The following is a 19,714-nucleotide window of genomic DNA, read 5'->3' on the forward strand; positions in this document are numbered from 1 at the left end:
GGCAGAAGTGCTAACCACTTTGCCACTGTGCTGCCCATTTTCTTTCAATATTTGACATTTATGAAGATTTTGACATTTATAAAGATATTTTGTATTTACTTAAAGGAGAAGTTCTGGATTTTTTTTTTTTTTTTTTAGACTCATACTTACCTAGGTGGATGCTGCATCGGTCCCCCCAAACACCGCCGATCGCTCGGTTCTCAGTGCTTCCTGAGCAGATTGCTGGTGACTGTTGGTCGGGATGCGGAGGGGGCGGGAGCGGCTGGCTCAGCCTCTCACCGGCTCACAGAGAGGCTGGGCCGGGTGGTGGTCCAGGGTTGTGGGCGGATACAGACCATATTGTGGGGTTCTTGCCCCAGGCTGGACCGGCTCTGTGGCATCAGCTGACAGCGGGGTTCAGCTCTATGTCTGCTGAAAATGGGGCACAGGAGTGTAGAACGAACTGCACTCCTGTGACCCTCAGGAGAAGTACAGCCAAACGAGCTTTCCCTGTACTTCTGCTTTAGAGCAGGGGTCTCCAAACTTTCTAAACAAAGTTTTCTGTCCAGTCCACTGTCCTTCGGACTTCAGGGGGGGGGGCAGGCATAGGGCTAGAGGGAGTGGACAATGTCCTGATGTCCAGTGGGAGTAAACAATGCCCTATCTTTGGTATCACTGGTGTCAGTGGGAGGAAATTTTGCCCTTTTGTTGGTGTCAAAAGAGGAACAGTGGCCCACCGTAGGTATTAATGGAAGGAATTGTGCCCCATCGTTGGTGTAACAAGAAGGAGTTGTGCACCTTACTTGATGTCAATGGAGGGAGTAGTGCCCCATTATTGGCTTCTGTGGGGGGGAATGGTGGCGCTGGCTCATCATTGGTATCAATAAAAGGAATTATGCCTCATAGTTGGTGTCAATGGAAGGAATTCTGCCCCATAGTTGGTGTCAAAGGAAGGACTTGTGCCCCATAGTTGGTGTCAATGGAAGGAACAGTGCCCCATAGTTGGTGTCAATGGAAGGAACTGTGCCCCATAGTTGGTGTCAATGGAAGAAATTGTGCCCCATAGTTGGTATCAATGGTAGGAATTTTGCCCCATAGTTGGTATCAATGGTAGGAATTTTGCCCCATAGTTGGTGTCAGTGGAAGGAATTTTGCCCCATAGTTGGTATCAATGGTAGGAATTTTGCCCCATAGTTGGTATCAATGGTAAGAATTGTGCCACATAGTTGGTATCAATGGTAGGAATTTTGCCCCATAGTTGGTAGGAATTTTGCCCCATAGTTGGTGTCAATGGAAGGAGTTGTGCCCTATAGTTGGTGTCAGTGGTAGGAATTGTGCCTCATAGTTGGTATCAATGGTAGGAACTGTGCCATTTTGATGATGTCGGTGGGAGGAACAATGCCCCATTGTTGGTGTCAGCAACAGGAGTTATGCCTTATTGTTGGTGTCAGTGGATGAAACATCACCTCATGGGTCGGATAAATGCAAACAAAGGGCCACATCCAGCCCCCCCCCCCCCCCGGGCTGCTGTTTGGAGACCACTACTATAGAGTAGCTTTGGATAGAGTGGAGAGGTATTAGAACACCTATAAGGTTTTTATTGCTGTCTGTGTCCTCATTAAGGAGATTCCTCCTCTCTATTTATCATTCATTATCATTAAAAGTGAAAGCAAAAGAAAATCCCAAACTCTGGGTTGTCACCAGCAAAGTAATAGTGGGGAGATCTTCCAATGGGGACACTAGTTCTGGTGACCCGGAGGGAACCAAAGTGATTCCCTTAATTTGCAGGGATTTCCTCTCACTTCCTGCTTTGGCTATGGGACAGGAAGTGAAGCGAAATCTCCCCAATGGGACACAGATGGCAAAAAATAAAATAAAAATGCAAAACTGACAGGGGTTAACCCTCCATTACTCTATCCAAAGTGAAAAAGAAAGTTTTGCCTTTAGTTAACCTTTTCAACACAGAGGAGTTATTGTAATAAATTTGCAGTCTCAGGAAACCCCTCCTTAGTTACTAAAAATGACTACAACTCATGATACATTAGTGTGATGGTCAGTGGGAAGAATCACCCCCTCACAGATAGCTAAAAATATCAGTGGGAAGATATCTCTTAACATAATTGTGAAAAAGTAACCTATCCCCATTACATATGACATACACTATATTACCAAAAGTATTGGGACGCCTGCCTTTACACACACATGAACTTTAATGACATCCCAGTTTTAGTCCATAGGGTTCAATATTGAGTTGGCTCTGCCCTTTGTAGCTGTAACACCTTCAACTCTTCTGGGAAGGCTGTCCTCAAGGTTGAGGATTGTGTCTATGGGGATGTTTGACCATTCTTCCAGAAGTGCATTTGTGAGGACAGGCACTGATGTTGGACGAGAAGGCCTGGCTTGTAGTCTCCACTCTAATTCATGCCAAAGGTGTTCTATCGGGTTGAAGTCAGAACAGTCAAGTTCCTCCACCCAAAACTCGCTCATCCATGTCTTTATGGACCTTGCTTTGTGGAGGGGGGGATTATGGTGTGGGGTTTTTTCTCAGGGGTTGGGCTTGGCCCCTTAGTTCCAGTGAAGGGAACTCTTAAGGCATCAGCTTCCCCAAACATTTTGGACAATTTCATGCTCTCAGCTTTGTGGGAACAGTTTGGGGACGGCCCCTTCATGTTCCAACATGACTGCACACCAGTGCACAAAGCAAGGTCCATAAAGACATGGATGAGTGGGTTTGGGGTGGAGGAACTTGACTGGCCTGCACAGAATCCTAACCTCAACCCGATGGCACCAGTGGTACACGGTGAGTTAATACCAATTTTGGGCTCATCTGACCACAGCACTTCCTCCCAATCCTTCTCTAAATCGTTTAGACGTTCAATGGCAAACTTCTGATGGGCCTGTACATGTGTCTTTTTAAGGAGGGGGACTCGATGTGTCTGGAGGAAAAAAAATGCTGACTATGACCCTAAGAACACCATCCCTACAGTCAAGCACTGAGGTGGAAACATGATGCTTTGGGGTTGTTTCTCTGATAAAGGTACAGGAGGACTTTGCTGCATTGAGAGGCCAATGGACGGGGCCATGTATTGTAAAATCTTGGAGGAGAACCTTCTTCCCTCAGCCAGAACACTGAAGATGGGTTGTGGATGGGTCTTCTCCAGCATGACAATGACCCAAAACATACCGCCAAGGCAACAATAGAGTGGCTTCAGAAGAAGGATCATAAGGTCATGGGGTGGCCTAGTCAGTCTCCAGACCTTAATCATATAGAAAATTTTTGGAGGGAGTTGAAACTTCGAGTTGCCAAGTGACAGTAAAGAAACCTTTAAGGATTTAGAGAAGATCTGTAAAGAAGAGTGGACCAAAATCCCTCCTGAGATGTGTGCAAAACTGGTCACCAACCACAAGAAACGTCTGACCTCTGTGATCACCAACAAGGGTTTCTCCACCAACTACTAAGTCATGTTCTACTTGGGGATCAAATACTTATTTTACTCACTGAACTGCAACTCCATTTATAACATTTGTATCGTGTGTTTTTTTCTGGACTTTTGGTTGATATTCTGTCTCTATCATATAAGATACACCTATGATAAAAATTATAGACCCTTCATTTCTTTGTAAGTGGGCAAAATTACCCAATCTGCAGGGGAAACAATCAGTATTTTTCCCCACCGTAAATAATATTATTATATTAATATGATATGTATACACAGTATATATATATATATATATATATGTTTTTATATTACAGTTATTATCTATCTACTGTATATGAATAATATTATATATATATATATATACTGTATATATATATATATATATATATATATATATATATACTGTATATATATATATATATATATATAAAATTTATTTTAGATATATTATTAAATATATGTACTGTATACATGTTCAAGTTGTGTCTTTCTCTATGGACACAATGGCGATTTTTTTCCCCCCTGTAGGTTTGCAGTGACCCGAGGGACATAGTTTATTTTAAAAACAAATTTCACAGCCCTGGCTGAATTCAGGCCAAGCTGACCGCACAATAAGCGCTGAGCTAAGGAAGAATAGTAGGAAACAGCAGTAATAACGGTATATATAGGGTGGGGGTGGGGGATTTTGCGGCAAGTCGGGTAGAAAATAGGTCACATTTTGGACATTTCTAGATTTGAAACAATCGATTCTTCCAGGCTTTGTTCTGTGTTTGTACCCCATCACTGACACCAATGATGGGGCACTACTCCTCCCACTGATACAACTACACCAACAATGGGGCATAATTCCTGTCACTGACCCCAACAATGGGGCACTATTCCTCCCACTGACACCAATGATGGGGCACCATTCCACCCACTGACCCCAACAATGGGGCACTATTCCTCCCACTGACACCAATGATGGGGCACCATTCCACCCACTGACCCCAACAATGGGGCACTATTCCACCCACTGACCCCAATGATGGGACACTATACTTCCTACTGATACCAATGATGGGGCACAATTCATCCTACTGATACCAATCATGGGGCAGCATTCCTCCCACTGCCTCCAATGACGGGGCACTATTCCTTCCAATGACACCAATCATGGGGCATACTTTACTACCATTGATGCCAGGGCATTTTCTACTCCCACTGGCCAGTCTGGCCCCCTGAAATTCAGAAGGACAGTAAACCGGCCCTTTATTCAGCAAGTTTGGAGATCCCTGCTTTTAACCATTGATCACGTTAGTAAAAACTGCCACTATATTGGAGTCAGCCTGGGGTCTGCTTTATTACAGTCCCCCAAAACATGAGAAGAGATGGGGTCTTTGGACTACTGTAGAAATATAAAGGAACCGTAGAGGGCACCAAACTAAGTGTAGCAGATTAAAAGCTTGGTTAATTAAAAGACAAATGGCAACTCACACGATGTTTATGAAAAGGCATCTCATGCAACATGCTGGGTAACCGAGGTATCTCCATGGCATAGGTGCTCAACCTGCGGCCCTCCAGCAGTTGCAGAACTACAAGTCCCATGAGGCATTGCAAGGCTGACCGATACAAGCATGACTCCCAAAGGCAGAGACATGAAGGGACTTGTAGTTCCACAACAGCTGGCGGGTCACAGGTTGAGCACTTATGCTCTATGGGCTTGCAGCTGATTCCATGGCAGGACATCGGAGGGACTGCGTCTGGCTGGGTGTGGGGGATGCGGGCATGAAGAGCCGAACGCCAGTGAGCCGAAACTTCCATGAAAGCAATCACAGGACTGGAACTATGATGTCACATGTCGGGATGATGTAATTGGGGGCAGGGCTACTTGTTTCGGAGCTTCAACGCTCGTTTGTCAACTCTCAAGGACTCTATATAGTCTACAATGGACATTTAGAGTGCCTTGAAAAAGTATTCATACCCCTTGAAATTTTCCACATTTCGTCATGTTACAACCAAAAACGTAAATGTATTTTATTTGGATTGTATGTGATAGAGAAACACAAAGTGCCACATAATTGTGAAGTCGAAGGAAAATGATAAATGATACAAATAAATATGTGAAAAGTGTGTGGGGGGGGGGGGGGGGCATTTGTATTCAGCCCCCTTTACTCTGATACCCCCAACTAAAATCTAGTGGAACCAATTGCCTTCAGAAGTCACCTAATTAGTAAATAGAGTCCACCTGTGTGTAATTGAATCTCAGTATAAATACAGCTGTTCTGTAAAGCCCTCAGAGGTTTGTTAGAGAACCTTAGTGAACAAACAGCATCATGAAGGCCAAGGAACACACCAGACAGGTCACGGATAAAGTTGTGGAGAAGTATAAAGCAGGGTTAGGTTATAACAAAATATCCCAAGCTTTGAACATCTCACGGAGCTCTGTTCAATCCATCATCCGAAAATGGAAAGAGTATGGAACAACTGCAAACCTACCAAGACATGGCCGTCCACCTAAACTGACCGGCCGGGCAAGGAGAGCATTCATCAGAGAAGAGCCAAGAGGTCCATGGTAACTCTGGAGGAGCTGCAGAGATCCACAGCTCAGGTGGGAGAATCTGTCCACAGGACAACTATTAGTCGTGTTCTCCACAAATCTGCCCTTTAGGCTCAGTTCACACTATTGCAAATTGGACGCAGGATCCCCGCATCCAATTTGCAATAGCAGGAGATTTGGACTGGCTCTCTATGGAGCCAATTCACATATCTCCGATGCGGCTCCGGTGCTAATTTGCACAGGGGTCCTGTGCATCTTTTGGTCCGTTTTAGGTCCGAATTCAGCCCAAAATTCATGCTGAAATCGGACCTAAAATGGTGGACCAGGACACACAGGACCCCTGCTGGGAGCCGCATCAGTATTAGGTGTGAACCGAGCCTTATGGAAGAGTGACAAGAAGAAAGACATTGGTGAAAGAAAGACATAAGAAGTCCTGTTTGTAGTTTGTGAGAAGCCATGTGGAGGACACAGCAAACATGTGAAAGAAGGTGCTCTGGTCACATGAGACCAAAATTGGACATTTTGGCCTAAAAGCAAAGCGATATGTGTGGGGGAAAACTAACACTGCACATCACCCTGAACACACCATCCCCACCGTGAAACATGGTGGTGGCAGCATCATGCGGTGGGGATGCTTTTCTTCAGCAGGGACAGGGAAGCTGGTCAGAGTTGATGGGAAGATGGATGGAGACAAATACAGGACAATCTTAGAAGAAAACCTGTTATGCCGCGTACACACGAGCGGACTTTCTATCCTACTTGGTCCGGCACACTTTCCGACGGACTTTGTCCGCCAGGTGCGCCGGACTTTAAAACGAACGGACTTGCCCACACACGCCGGGATTTTCCGGCGGGCTAAGTCCGCCCGTCTTTCCGACGGACTTTCGCCGGAGTTCCGGCGGACTTTCAGAATGAACGGACTTGCCCACACACGGACAAGTCCGTTCATTTTGAACGTGACTCAGGTGCGACGGGACTAGAGAAGGATGTCAATCTTGCCGCTTTTATCGGCGAGATTGACACCTTGCTAGCCCCGTCGCGGGGCATACCAGGCCCTTAGGTCTGGTATGGATTATAAAGGGGAACCCCGCTACGCCGAAAAAACGGCGTGAGGTCCCCCTAAAATCCATACCAGACCCCGATCCGAGCACGCAGCCTGGCCGGTCAGGAAAGGGGGTGGGGACGAGCGAGCGCCCCCCCCCCCTCCTGAACCGTACCAGGCCGCATGCCCTCAACATGGGGGGTGGGTGCTTTGGGGGAGGGGGGCGCCCTGCGCCCCCCCCCCAAAGCACCTTGTCCCCATGTTGATGAGGACAAGGGCCTCTTCCCGACAACCCTGGCCGTTGGTTGTCGGGGTCTGCGGGCGGGGCTTATCGGAATCTGGGAGCCCCCTTTAATAAGGGGGCCCCCAGATCCCGGCCCCCCACCCTATGTAAATGAGTATGGGGTACATGGTACCCCTACCCATTTACCTAGGAAAAAAGTGTAAGTAATAAAACACACTACACAGGTTTTTAAAATATTTTATTAAACAGCTCCGGGGGGGGGATCTTCCTCCGGCTTCGGGGGTCTTCTTCCGGCTTCGGGGGTCCCTCCGCTTCATCTTCTCCCGGCGTCCGGTTGGTTCTTCTCCGCTCTCCGGCCTCTTCTCCCGGTGTCGCAGGTCTTCGGCCGGCCCCTCCGCTCTCTTCATGTAGCTCTATTGCGAGCGGAGGTCCGGACTTCTGGGCTTCTTGGCTTCTTGGCTTCTCTTCTCTTCCCCCAGATGTTGACACGACGCTCTCTCCGGCTGGACTGGTCTCTGAGGGCTGCGTTGTGACTTATATAGGCGGAGACCCCGCCCCCATATGATGTCACAGTCCTTGGGCATGCTGGGACTGTGACGTTTTAGGGGGCGTGGTCGACCACGCCCCCTAAAACGTCACAGTCCCAGCATGCCCAAGGACTGTGACATCATATGGGGGCGGGGTCTCCGCCTATATAAGTCACAACGCAGCCCTCAGAGACCAGTCCAGCCGGAGAGAGCGTCGTGTCAACATCTGGGGGAAGAGAAGAGAAGCCAAGAAGCCAAGAAGCCCAGAAGTCCGGACCTCCGCTCGCAATAGAGCTACATGAAGAGAGCGGAGGGGCCGGCCGAAGACCTGCGACACCGGGAGAAGAGGCCGGAGAGCGGAGAAGAACCAACCGGACGCCGGGAGAAGATGAAGCGGAGGGACCCCCGAAGCCGGAAGAAGACCCCCGAAGCCGGAGGAAGATCCCCCCCCCGGAGCTGTTTAATAAAATATTTTAAAAACCTGTGTAGTGTGTTTTATTACTTACACTTTTTTCCTAGGTAAATGGGTAGGGGTACCATGTACCCCATACTCATTTACATAGGGTGGGGGGCCGGGATCTGGGGGCCTCCTTATTAAAGGGGGCTCCCAGATTCCGATAAGCCCCCGCCCGCAGACCCCGACAACCAACGGCCAGGGTTGTCGGGAAGAGGCCCTTGTCCTCATCAACATGGGGACAAGGTGCTTGGGGGGGGGGGGCGCAGGGCGCCCCCCTCCCCCAAAGCACCCACCCCCCATGTTGAGGGCATGCGGCCTGGTACGGTTCAGGAGGGGGGGGGCGCTCGCTCGTCCCCACCCCCTTTCCTGACCGGCCAGGCTGCGTGCTCGGATCGGGGTCTGGTATGGATTTTAGGGGGACCCCACGCCGTTTTTTCGGCGTAGCGGGGTTCCCCTTTATAATCCATACCAGACCTAAGGGCCTGGTATGCCCCGCGCTCGCCGCAATAGGAAGATTTGTTTTTCCTATTGCAGCGAGCGCGAGATGCAATACCATCCCCTCGTGTCGTATTTGGTCTGTCGGACCAGCCTACACACGAGCGCGCTTTTTGTCGGACCAGCACACACACGAGCGGACTTTCCGCCCGAAACTGAGTCCGACGGAAAGATTTAAAACATGTTTAAAATCTAGGTCCGGCGGGCTTTTGGGAAGAAGTCCGCCGGAAAAGTCCGCCGCCGCCCACACACAGGCGGATTGTCCGGCACACTCTGGTCCGCCGGACCAAGTATGCCGGAAAGTCCGACCGTGTGTACGCGGCATTAGAGTCTACAAAAGACTTGAGACTGGGGCGGAGGTTCACCTTCCAGCAGGACAACGACCCGAAACATCCAGCCAGAGCTACAATGGAATGGTTTAGATCAAATCATATTCATGTGTTAGAATGGCCCAGTCACAGTCCAGACCTAAATCACATTGAGAATCTGTGACAAGACTTGAAAATTGCTGTTCACAGACGCTCTCCATCCAATCTGACAGAACTTGAGATATTTTGCATAGAAGAAGAATGGGCAGAAATGTCCCTCTCTAGATGTGCAAAGCTGGTAGAGACATCCCCAAAAAGACTTGCAGCTGTAATTGTAGAGAAAGGGGGTTCTACGAAGTATTGGCTCCGGGGGGCGCCATACAAATGTCCCCCCCACACTTTTCCCATATTTATTTGTATCATTTATCATTTTCCTTCCACTTCACAATTATGTGCCACTTTGTGTTGGTCTATCACATAAAATCCCAATAAAACACATTTACGTTTTTGGTGGTAACATGACAAAATGTGGTAAATGTCAAGGGGTATGAATACTTTTTCAAGGCACTGTAAGTGGCAGATAACAATAGGTGACCCCATAGAGCAGGGATCTCCAAACTACGGCCCTCCAGCTGTTGCGGAACTACACATCCCATGAGGCCTTGCAAAACTCTGACATTCACAGACCTGATTGGGCATGATGGGAATTGTAGTTCCTGAACAACTGGGGGGGGGGGGGGGCGTAGTTTGAAGACCCCTGCCATAGAGAGACTCTTTTTAATCTTAAATTCAGTAGAAAGCACCTGTAGCGATTCCCCGAGGTGGTGATCGGTGGGTGTACTGGCTTGTCATGTCCTCTTAGAAGTGCCGGGACAAGGTCATCTAGAGCCCAGGGGTGAACATGCCAAATTGGCACCCCCCAAGATGTATGAGCATTATGTGTTGGCAAAAATCCCCTCCCCCCCAAAAAAAAATCAGGCACAGGGGTAGGCAACCTCGGCCCCTCCAGCTGTGGTAAAACTACAAATCCCATCATGCCTCTGCCTCTAGGAGTCACGCCTGTGATCGTCGGGGTCTTGCAATGTCTCATGGGACTTGTAGTTCCAAAACAGCTGGAGGGCCCGAGGGTTGCCAAAATCCCAACTTTTTCCAGGCACTGTATTTTATACTTTTTTTTTTTTTTTTTTTTGCATTTTGGTTGTATTAATGTGCTCCGCCTTAAACTTTTTGCGCCTTTTTTGGAGACGGCTCTAGACACCCTTCGACTCTCTTCAGCCCTCTCGCTGAACTGAACCCCCAAAAACTATGAGAGATAATGAAGACCTCATAAGGAAAACGGAGAGGTGGTCGGAAGAAGGAAAACTGATCGCAATTTGCGCATTTTGAAGCCTCAACGCCAACCTTGCTGCCGCGGGCACGGCGATGAAAGGGGCACCAAGTATTCTCCGTAGAGCCGGGGATTGGGCGGCGAAGGTGACGCCGGTGTCAGAGGTTTCTGTCTACCTGCGGTGGAAACCTTCGGGGACACAAATGAGAATTTTATCAGCCGCTCTTTTGCATTGTGTAACGTTCTGAGTTTTAGTTCTGCAGGTTCCTTCGTAGGGTGGCTGTTTTTTTTTTGTGTTTTTTTTTGTCACGGTTAGTATTGCTGCAAGAAAGGAGGCCGGGTTTCAGTTTGTGAAAGCCGAGTTACGGCCTTAGATGGGTGACTCATATCAGAAGCGATGGGGGGGGGGGGGAGGGGAGGGGGCCGCAGTATATGAACCCTAAAATGATGCAAAGTTTAGACTTGCTGGCAGAGAGAGACCTCAGCTTACCGATTTTTATCATTGAATCGCTTTATATTATGTCAGCAACATGCTGAGGATTTAGTAATAAGAAAAAGGAAGCAAAGCGAAAAAAAGCAACGACCAATCACAGCTCGGTGCCTGCCTTCAGGCCCGGGACAAAGGGGTGGGCAGGTGGGACAGTTGCCCGGGGCGCAGTGAAGCAAAAGGGCAAAAAGTGGTTGCAGGGCGATAAACCCATTCTATGGCATGTATTAATAGTACATGCCAAACTGCGACCCCCCCCCCCCAAGATGTATGAGTGCCCCCCCGCCCCCAAAGAAAATGGAGCACTTACCCTCTAAGCATAAATTCCCCCTTCTCCGAGGACAAATCTGGCCCATGTTGAAATCGCCCCTTCCAGCAGAAATCTTTGAGCCCCCCCCCCCCCAACTCAAATCCACTCTCTTCCCAAACCCCCCCCCCCCCCCAAAAAAAAAAAAAAATCACCCCCCCTAGCCAGTTCTAGGTCATCTAGAGCCCAGGATGAACATGCCAAATTGCACCCCCCCCAAGATGTATGAGCATCATGTGTCAGCAAACAACCCCCCCCCCCCCAAAAAAAAGTGAGCACTAATCTGCATGCTGACTCCCTAAGCATAAATTCCTCCTTCTCCCAGTACAAATCCACCCCCCTGCAGAAATCCCCTTCTAGAACAGATCTCTGCCCCCCCCCCCCCTCAGTTCCAATCCTCTCATTCCCCTTTTCCCCCCAGCACAGATCTTTGCCCCCCCCCCCGCACATTGCGGTTTTTTGTAATGCATTGTATTGCATTGGTGTGCGTTTTTTTTTCATGCATTGCATTTGTTTTTTTATTTATTTTCATTTTTTTGCCTTCTTTGCCCTGATTTGCCTTGCAGTGTGTTGCATTCATGTGCATTTGTGTGCACTTGAAAGTGTTGCGCTGAACTGAAAAAAAAAAGTAGTGCGTGTTGTACTATTTTTCAGCGCTTGGCAAATGCAACGCAACGCGCTGGTGTGTCCTGCATTCATAGGAACCATTTTTATTTGGTTATTTATTTGGCTACTACTCACCCCATCCACCCCCATCCCCTTGCTTACTACTCACCCCATCCACCCCCACCCCTTTGCTTACTACTCACCCCATCCACCCCCATCCCCTTGCTTACTACTCACCCCATCCACCCCACCCCTTTGCTACTACTCCCCCATCCACCCCCACCCCCTTGCTTACTACTCACCCCATCCACCCCCACCCCCTTGCTACTACTCACCCCATCCAGCCCCACCCCCTTGCTTACTACTGACCCCATCCACCCTCACCCCCTTGCTTACCACTCACCCCATCCACCCTCACCCCCATGCTTACTACTCAACCCATCCACCCTCACCCCCTTGCTTACTACTCACCCCGTCCACCCCCACCCCCTTGCTACTACTCACCCCATCCAGCCCCACCCCCTTGCTTACTACTGACCCCATCCACCCTCACCCCCTTGCTTACTACTCACCCCATCCACCCTCACCCCCTTGCTTACTACTCACCCCATCCAACCCCACCCCCTTGCTTACTACTTACCCCATCCAACCCCACCCCCTTGCTAACTACTCACCCCATCCACCTCCACCCCCTTGCTTACTACTTACCCCATCCACCCCACCCCCTTGCTTACTACTTACCCCATCCACCCCACCCCCTTGCTACTACTCACCCCATCCACCCCCACCCCCTTGCTACTACTCACACCATCCACCCCCACCCCCTTGCTACTACTCACACCATCCACCCCACCCCCTTGCTACTACTCACCCCATCCCCCCCCCTTTGCTTACTACTTACCTCATCCACCCCACCCCTTTGCTACTACTCCCCCCATCCACCCCCACCCCCTTGCTTACTACTCACCCCATCCACCCCACCCCCTTGCTTACTACTCACCCCATCCACCCTCACCCCCTTGCTTACTACTCACCCCATCCACCCTCACCCCCCTGCTACTACTCACCCCATCCACCCCACCCCCTTGCTACTACTCACCCCCCCACCCCTTTGCTTACTACTTACCTCATCCACCCCACCCCTTTGCTACTACTCCCCCCATCCACCCCCACCCCCTTGCTACTACTCACCCCATTCACCCCCACCCCTTTGCTTACTACTTACCTCATCCACCCCACCCCTTTGCTACTACTCCCCCATCCACCCCCACCCCCTTGCTTACTACTCACCCCATCTACCCCCACCCCCTTGCTTACTACTCACCCCATCCACCCCCACCCCTTCCTACTACTCACCCCATCCACCCTCACCCCCTTGCTTACTACTCACCCCATCCAGCCCCACTCCCTTGCTTACTACTCACCCCATTCTCCCCCACCCCCTTGTTACTACTCACCCCATCCACCCTCACCCCCTTGCTACTACTCACCCCATCCACCCCACCCCCTTGCTTACTACTTACCCCATCCAACCCCACCCCCTTGCTTACTACTCACCCCATCTACCCCCTCCCCTTGTTACTACTTTCCTCATCCATCCCCACCTCCTTGCTACTACTCACCCTTTTGCCTCCTGTACCTAAATACCTTATTACCCCTCCTCCCCACCCAAGGGTGTAACTATAGTCATAATAACACACCAGGAAGCTGCTATGGGGCTCGGAGATTCCTGTCTACAGACTTCATTATGCTTCAAACAATAGAATTTGGCAATTTTTTAAATAAAAATGAATGTATGCTAAATCTGGGGAATTCCATGTGATCACTGTGAAAACAATTCATATTCTGTATCACTGCAGGGACTAACTTCATGGAAAAGATTGGATCAGCAGGGGGCCCCCTAATGATTTTACTAAAGGGACCCACCACATATAGTTACAGCCAGTACAGGGACAGGGTCGTCCAGCACCCAGGGCAAGGATCCAGAATTGCACCCCTTTTCCCCACTGTTAATACAGATCGTAGAATGGGTGTACCACCCTGGGTCTATTTTTTTGCCCCTTTGCTTCACTGTGCCCAGGGCAGCTTCCCCTCGTGCCCACCCCTTCTCCTGGCCCTGGTCACAGCCCTGTCTCTACCTTACCCCCAAAATCTCCCTCCACCTTGTACCTACAGGAAACACTCTAGGCACAGCACTGGTTGGGTCCCTTTAAACCCCTCCTCCTTTTCCAGGTCCAGAGTAGGAGGAGCTAGTAAACCCCAAGGTGGGCGAGAAAACCCCAAACTCCAGGGAACAGAGCTTATGATGATAAGTAATTCTATTTGTTGGACTTTGGTAAGTAGTCATCAGCAAAATGACTGCCTGCCTGTCTGCCTCCATCTATGACTGAAATACACATTTTGGGTAGACTAGTCCTTTAACCACCTAAAATATGACAGTAAATCAGCAGATAATTTAAAACCTAATAGAATGCTAAATTATATTTTGTGTAATTAATATATTAAATAAGTGTAGAGTTTATCAGTCACAACCCACTAATATATACAGGTAAAAGGGATTTGCTATACTACTAATAATAATGGCATTATTATTATTATTTAAATTTATAATTATATTAATATATATTATTAATAATAATCTAATACTACTACTACTTCAAATGATAATATAATACTAATTTTAATTATACTATAATAGTATTGCTTCCTAAAAAAAAATAAAAAAATAATATTTTTTATTATTATTAATTTCTTTTGTTATTAATATTATTAATATCAGTGTAATTATTTTCACAAATTGTACCACAGCTGGTCAGATTATGAAAATCTAATTTATAAAAATGCAGGAAAATGTATTATTATTCTTATTGTTATTATTATTTACATCTATAAATATAATAATTTTTATTATTAATAATTTCTAGATTGTAAACTCTAACGAGCAGGGCCCTCTAATCCCTCCTGTATTGATTTGTATTGTAACTGTACTGTATGCCCCCATGTAAAGTGCTGGGCAAACTGTTGGCACCATATAAATCCTGTATAATAATAATAACAATAATAATAATCTAATGTTACTACTACTACTTCAATTTATAATACAATACTAATTAAAATCGTAATATAATATTATTTCTTCCTAAAAATAATAACAATAATCCCCCTCCCCCAACCCCCCCCCCCCCCCCTCTGGTGCTCTCCCTTTCTCATCTCGTCTTCTCTTTCCTTGCTTACCCCTTCAGATTATTTCTTCCACCTCATTTTGAGGTTTTTGTTTGACTATATACTAATTGACCCCATGTCTATTAACTGGATATTGGTTAGCAATAATGTCCGGTTTGTTCTGACACCTGATGTCACCTTGTATGCTGTGTATTTTGGAGTTATGCATGATGTATTGCAATTTTTGCTGTTGTGTTGTTCTATTTTCTCTTATATATTTTATATTTACATATTTTTTTCTTATTCAATAAAATCGTATTGAACAAAAAATAAATATTATTATTATTATTATTATTATTATTATTAGTTTATTATTACTGTTTGCATTATTATTATTATTATTATTATTATTATTATTATTATTAATAATATCAGTATTATTATTTTCACACATTTTGTCACAGCTGGTCCCTTTATGAAAATCGAATTTATAAAAATGCATTATAGTTACTATTATTATTATAATTATTATATTATATAAGGAAGCAATAATATTATATTATATTTTTCATTGGTGTTATATTATTTTGATTTTAAGTAGTAGTAGTCGTGTTACATTGTTATTTTGTATTTGTAAAACTTTTCTCACTTTTGTTTCTTGTTTAACTTTCTTTTTTGTTTTTTTCCCCCTCCAGTTATTGGGGGTGTTATAGTATGGGGCTGGGTGTTATGCAGGCTCTTCAAGTTCCATACCAGCAGACCCAGTAGCAGTGTGGAAGCAGAGGGGTTAATTGCAGCCAAGCCAGATCTGCCGATGCATTCCTCAGAGCGATCGGAGCCCCGACCGACCATTATCGGCCAGAATGACAGTTTTATGCCTGTATCCTGACAATTAGAATCCAAATGTGTTTTGCAAATAAAAATATAGTGATAAAGCTAAAGTGAAAGATCTATAATTATGTCAGATGGGATATTGGTTTTCAAACGACTAAATCGTAGGATTGATGACCAAATAAATCTGCTTTACTGAAACATCGGCCTTTTAGCAGCGAAAAATCGCACAATATCCTACAAAATTGAAGCAACACGTTACCATCTATTATATATTATTATCTCCCCTGCTATGACCCGGGTCCTTATCCATCGCAACGCACATTTATTTATTCGGGGATTGCTTTTGTTTAAACAAATTTAATTATTTTTACAAATAAAACTTTCCGAAAAATATAAAACAAAGATATATAATATATATATATATATATATATATATATATATATATATATATATATACACACACACACATTTAAATTATAATATAATAATAATTTCTATAAGATTTACTACACTATAGTTCATATATTGTACTATTATAATTTAAACTTACAACGTTGCAATTATTTAAAATGACGGATGAAGTAAGTAAAAATAAAATAAAAATAAGTCCTTCTAGTGCTGAACTTTGTAGTAAAAAAAATAAAACGAAAAAAAAACTTAGTAAAAAAAAAAAAAAAGAAAAACATGGCTCAACAAGTCTGATAAAACGCTCGTAAAAGAAAAAAAGTTTGTGTGTGTGTGTATATATATATATATATATATATATATATATATATATATATATATATATATATATATATATATATATATATATATAATTAAAAATACAAGCACAAATACGAAAAAAAAATAGAAGTACAAATAATCAAACTGCAAATAATAAAATGATACTGCATCAGGAACTTTACAAACACTATGAAATGAACTTACAAAGCTGTAAAATACAAATATAAATAGGACATTGTTAAGGGTCATTCACTAACAAATGGCAACTGCTACAAGGAACTTGTACATATAAAAGCAACAATGTAATAACACGATGATCAAGTACTAGGCTTAGATGACACACAAAAAAAATAAAAATAAAATAGAGAGATTTAATCATAATTAACACAAATGCCGTTAAATAATAAAGTCTGCAGATGGGAATAAAAGATACAGTAAATATTTATAAGTATTGTACTTTAAATTGTTTTAAATGTTTGTAAGTATTTATAAAACTTCAACAGACGAGTTTGTAAGGGTGTAAAAAAATAAATAAATACATACAAATATATAGACATACAATGCAATATATAACCAATGGCAATTCTACCGACTTGATTAAAAAAAAAACAATAAAAATAAATGCATAATAAACATAAATAAATATATAATATCTGTGTGGAAATTTGCAGATATATAAGCCTTATATACGAAGTGGTGTTTTTGCTGCTCCTCTCAAAATAAATATATAAATAAATAAATAAATAAAAATAAAGTACATCTATAAATAAACGAATGAATAAATAAATACATAAATAAAGGTACCTGCAGAAAAATTGGGGCCCCCCACGCCTGACACCCCTCTGACCAATGTTGAGGTGACCTGGATCCTTGGTACCTGTGATGGACCATACCATTAACCTCCTCCTTCGTGCATGGCTGGTCCTTTTCTTTCTCTCCTGATGCCAGCAGGTGCCCATTGAAGACCCCCCAGCTCCAATGAGGGGTCCCTTTGGGTTCCCCCTTCCTACCCTGGGGTCCTGCCTGTGCATTGAGGTCCTTGTGAGATCTTGAAGCTGGAGCTTTCGGTGATATTTAAGCTGAGACATGAACCGCCAAGGGGAAGGAAGAGGAAATCTGGTACCAGGAGGAAAGAGTGGGGGCCCCGGATTACCGCCCCAACCAAGCCTGACTGACTCTCAGCAGGGAGGGGGAGGGGAAGGGGGTGTCCAGTGGGTCCCCCAGTCCCTGCAGTCCCTGATCCAGTGGTGCTTACCTTGATGGTGCAGTCCATGTCCACCTGGTTCCTCCAGAACCTGCAGAAGAACCTCAGGAAGCCACCATGGCTGACAAGGTGCACTGCAGAGCTAAACGCACAGGGGCCGGATGACAGTTCTGTGTGTGTATGTCACAGTGTGTGTGTGTGTGTGTGTCAGTGTATATGTTTGTGTGTGTCAGTGTGTGTTCTCTTTTGGGGAAGTGAGGTCACGGTTTGGTTTCCTTGTTCTTTGGTGTCAGTTGTTGCACAAACTGAAATTTCATCTCAAGGCTCAATTCTAGTTCTTTGGGTAACCCCTCAGCTCCTGTAGAACTAGACGTTCTAGAAACGTGATGTTCACCTGTTGCTGGAGAACTACAAGTCCCAGCAATGTGTCACCTGTGCATAACCACACTTGCCTCCAACATAAAGGTCATGTGTGGTTTGAGAACTGCAAGTCCCAGCAACCTCTCACCTGTGGTTGAAGATCCACAAGTCCCTGCAGCATGCAGGTCATGGAAGATCTACAAATCCCATCAGCATAAGGACCATCTGTGGTTGGGAAATCGCAACAATATAAAGGTCATGTGTGGTTGGAGAACTACAATTCCCAGAAACACATGGACCATCTAGGATCTGAGAACACATTTCCCAGCATCATGTAGGTCACCTGTGGTTGGAGAACTACAAGCCCCAGCAACATAAGGGCCACCTGTGGTTGAGAACTACAATTTTCAGCACCATGATGGTCACCTGTGGTTGGAGAACTACAAGTACCAGCAGCATAAGGGCCATCTGTTAGTTTCCAGCAGCATGAAGGTCATTTCTGGATGTTGAAATACAAGTCTCAGAAAGTTATCTGTGGTTGGAGAACTACAAGTCCCTGCAACATAAAGATCATGTGTGGTTGGAGAACTACAAGTCTCAGCAACCTGTCACCTGTGGTTGAAGTCCCTGCAGCATGCAGGTTGTACTTGTGGTTGAATAACTAAAAATCTCACCAACATAAGGACCATCTGTGGTTGGGGATCACTATGAAGGTCATGTCTGGTTGGAGAACTACAATTCCCAGCAACACATGGACCATCTAGGATTGGAGAACTACATTTCCCAGCACCATGTAGGTCACCTGTGGTTGGATAACTTCAAGTTCCAGCAACATAAGGGCCATATGTAATTGGAGAACTATAACTTCCAGCACCATAAATGTCATCTGTGGTCGAATAACTACAAGTCTCAGCAATATAATTGCTGTCTTTGGTTGGGGAACTACAAGTTTCCAGTAACCTGAAGGTCACCTGTGGCTAAAGAACTACAAGTCTCAGCAACAGGAAGGCAATCTGTAGTTGGAGAACTACAAGCCCCAGCAACATAAGGGCCATCTGTGGTTTGAGAACTACATTTCCCAGCATCATGATGTTCGCCTGTTGTTTAAGAACTACAAGTCTCTGCAAAATAAAGGTCACCTGTGCTTGGATGACTACAAGCCCCAGCAACTTAATGGCCATCTGTGGTTGGAGAACTGCACATCTCAGCAACATGAAGGTCACCTGTGACTGGAGAACTACTAGTCCCAGCCCCATGAAGGTTACCTGCTTTTGGATAACTACAAGCCTCAGCAGCATGAGTCACCTGGGTTTGGACAACTACAATTTCCAGCACCATGAAGGTCACCTGTGGTTGGAGTACTGCAAGTCCCTGCAACATAAGGACCATCTTTGGTTGGAAAACTACAAGTTTCCAGCAGCATGAAGGTCATCTGTAGAAATAGAAGTCTCAGAAGGTAATCTGTGGTTGGAGAACTACAAGTCTCAGCAACATGTCCCCCATTGTTGAAGAGTTAACTGTCCCTAATAACATGATGTTCATCTGTGATTGGAGACCTGTAAGTCTTGGCCGCATGAAGCTTACCCATTGTTGAAGATCTACAAGCCTGAGAAACAAGAAATGAGCTAGAGATAGAGATTTGGCTGTTGACGTACAGATATAAAACATT

At 45.5% G+C, this 19,714-nt stretch overlaps 1 protein-coding gene across 3 annotated transcripts in view; it reads right to left on the bottom strand.

The window, feature by feature from the left end:
- Window positions 1–17,925, bottom strand: part of LOC141110319 (Friend leukemia integration 1 transcription factor-like) — a 77,963-nt gene extending 60,038 nt beyond the window's left edge. For 2 of the 3 annotated variants that reach the window (XM_073601618.1, XM_073601617.1), the window contains exon 1: window positions 17,286–17,576. In XM_073601618.1, the coding sequence (XP_073457719.1) occupies window positions 17,286–17,372 (87 nt within the window). In that variant the 5' untranslated portion in view covers window positions 17,373–17,576. Of the gene's footprint in view, window positions 1–17,285; window positions 17,577–17,736 lie in introns of those variants that run through there. The other variant, XM_073601619.1, reaches the window with a different exon arrangement.
- Between the last annotated feature and the right edge of the window lie 1,789 nt (window positions 17,926–19,714).

The sequence above is a fragment of the Aquarana catesbeiana genome, linkage group LG10 (assembly GCF_042186555.1).
Source record: "Aquarana catesbeiana isolate 2022-GZ linkage group LG10, ASM4218655v1, whole genome shotgun sequence".
Taxonomy (NCBI): Eukaryota; Metazoa; Chordata; class Amphibia; order Anura; family Ranidae; genus Aquarana; species Aquarana catesbeiana.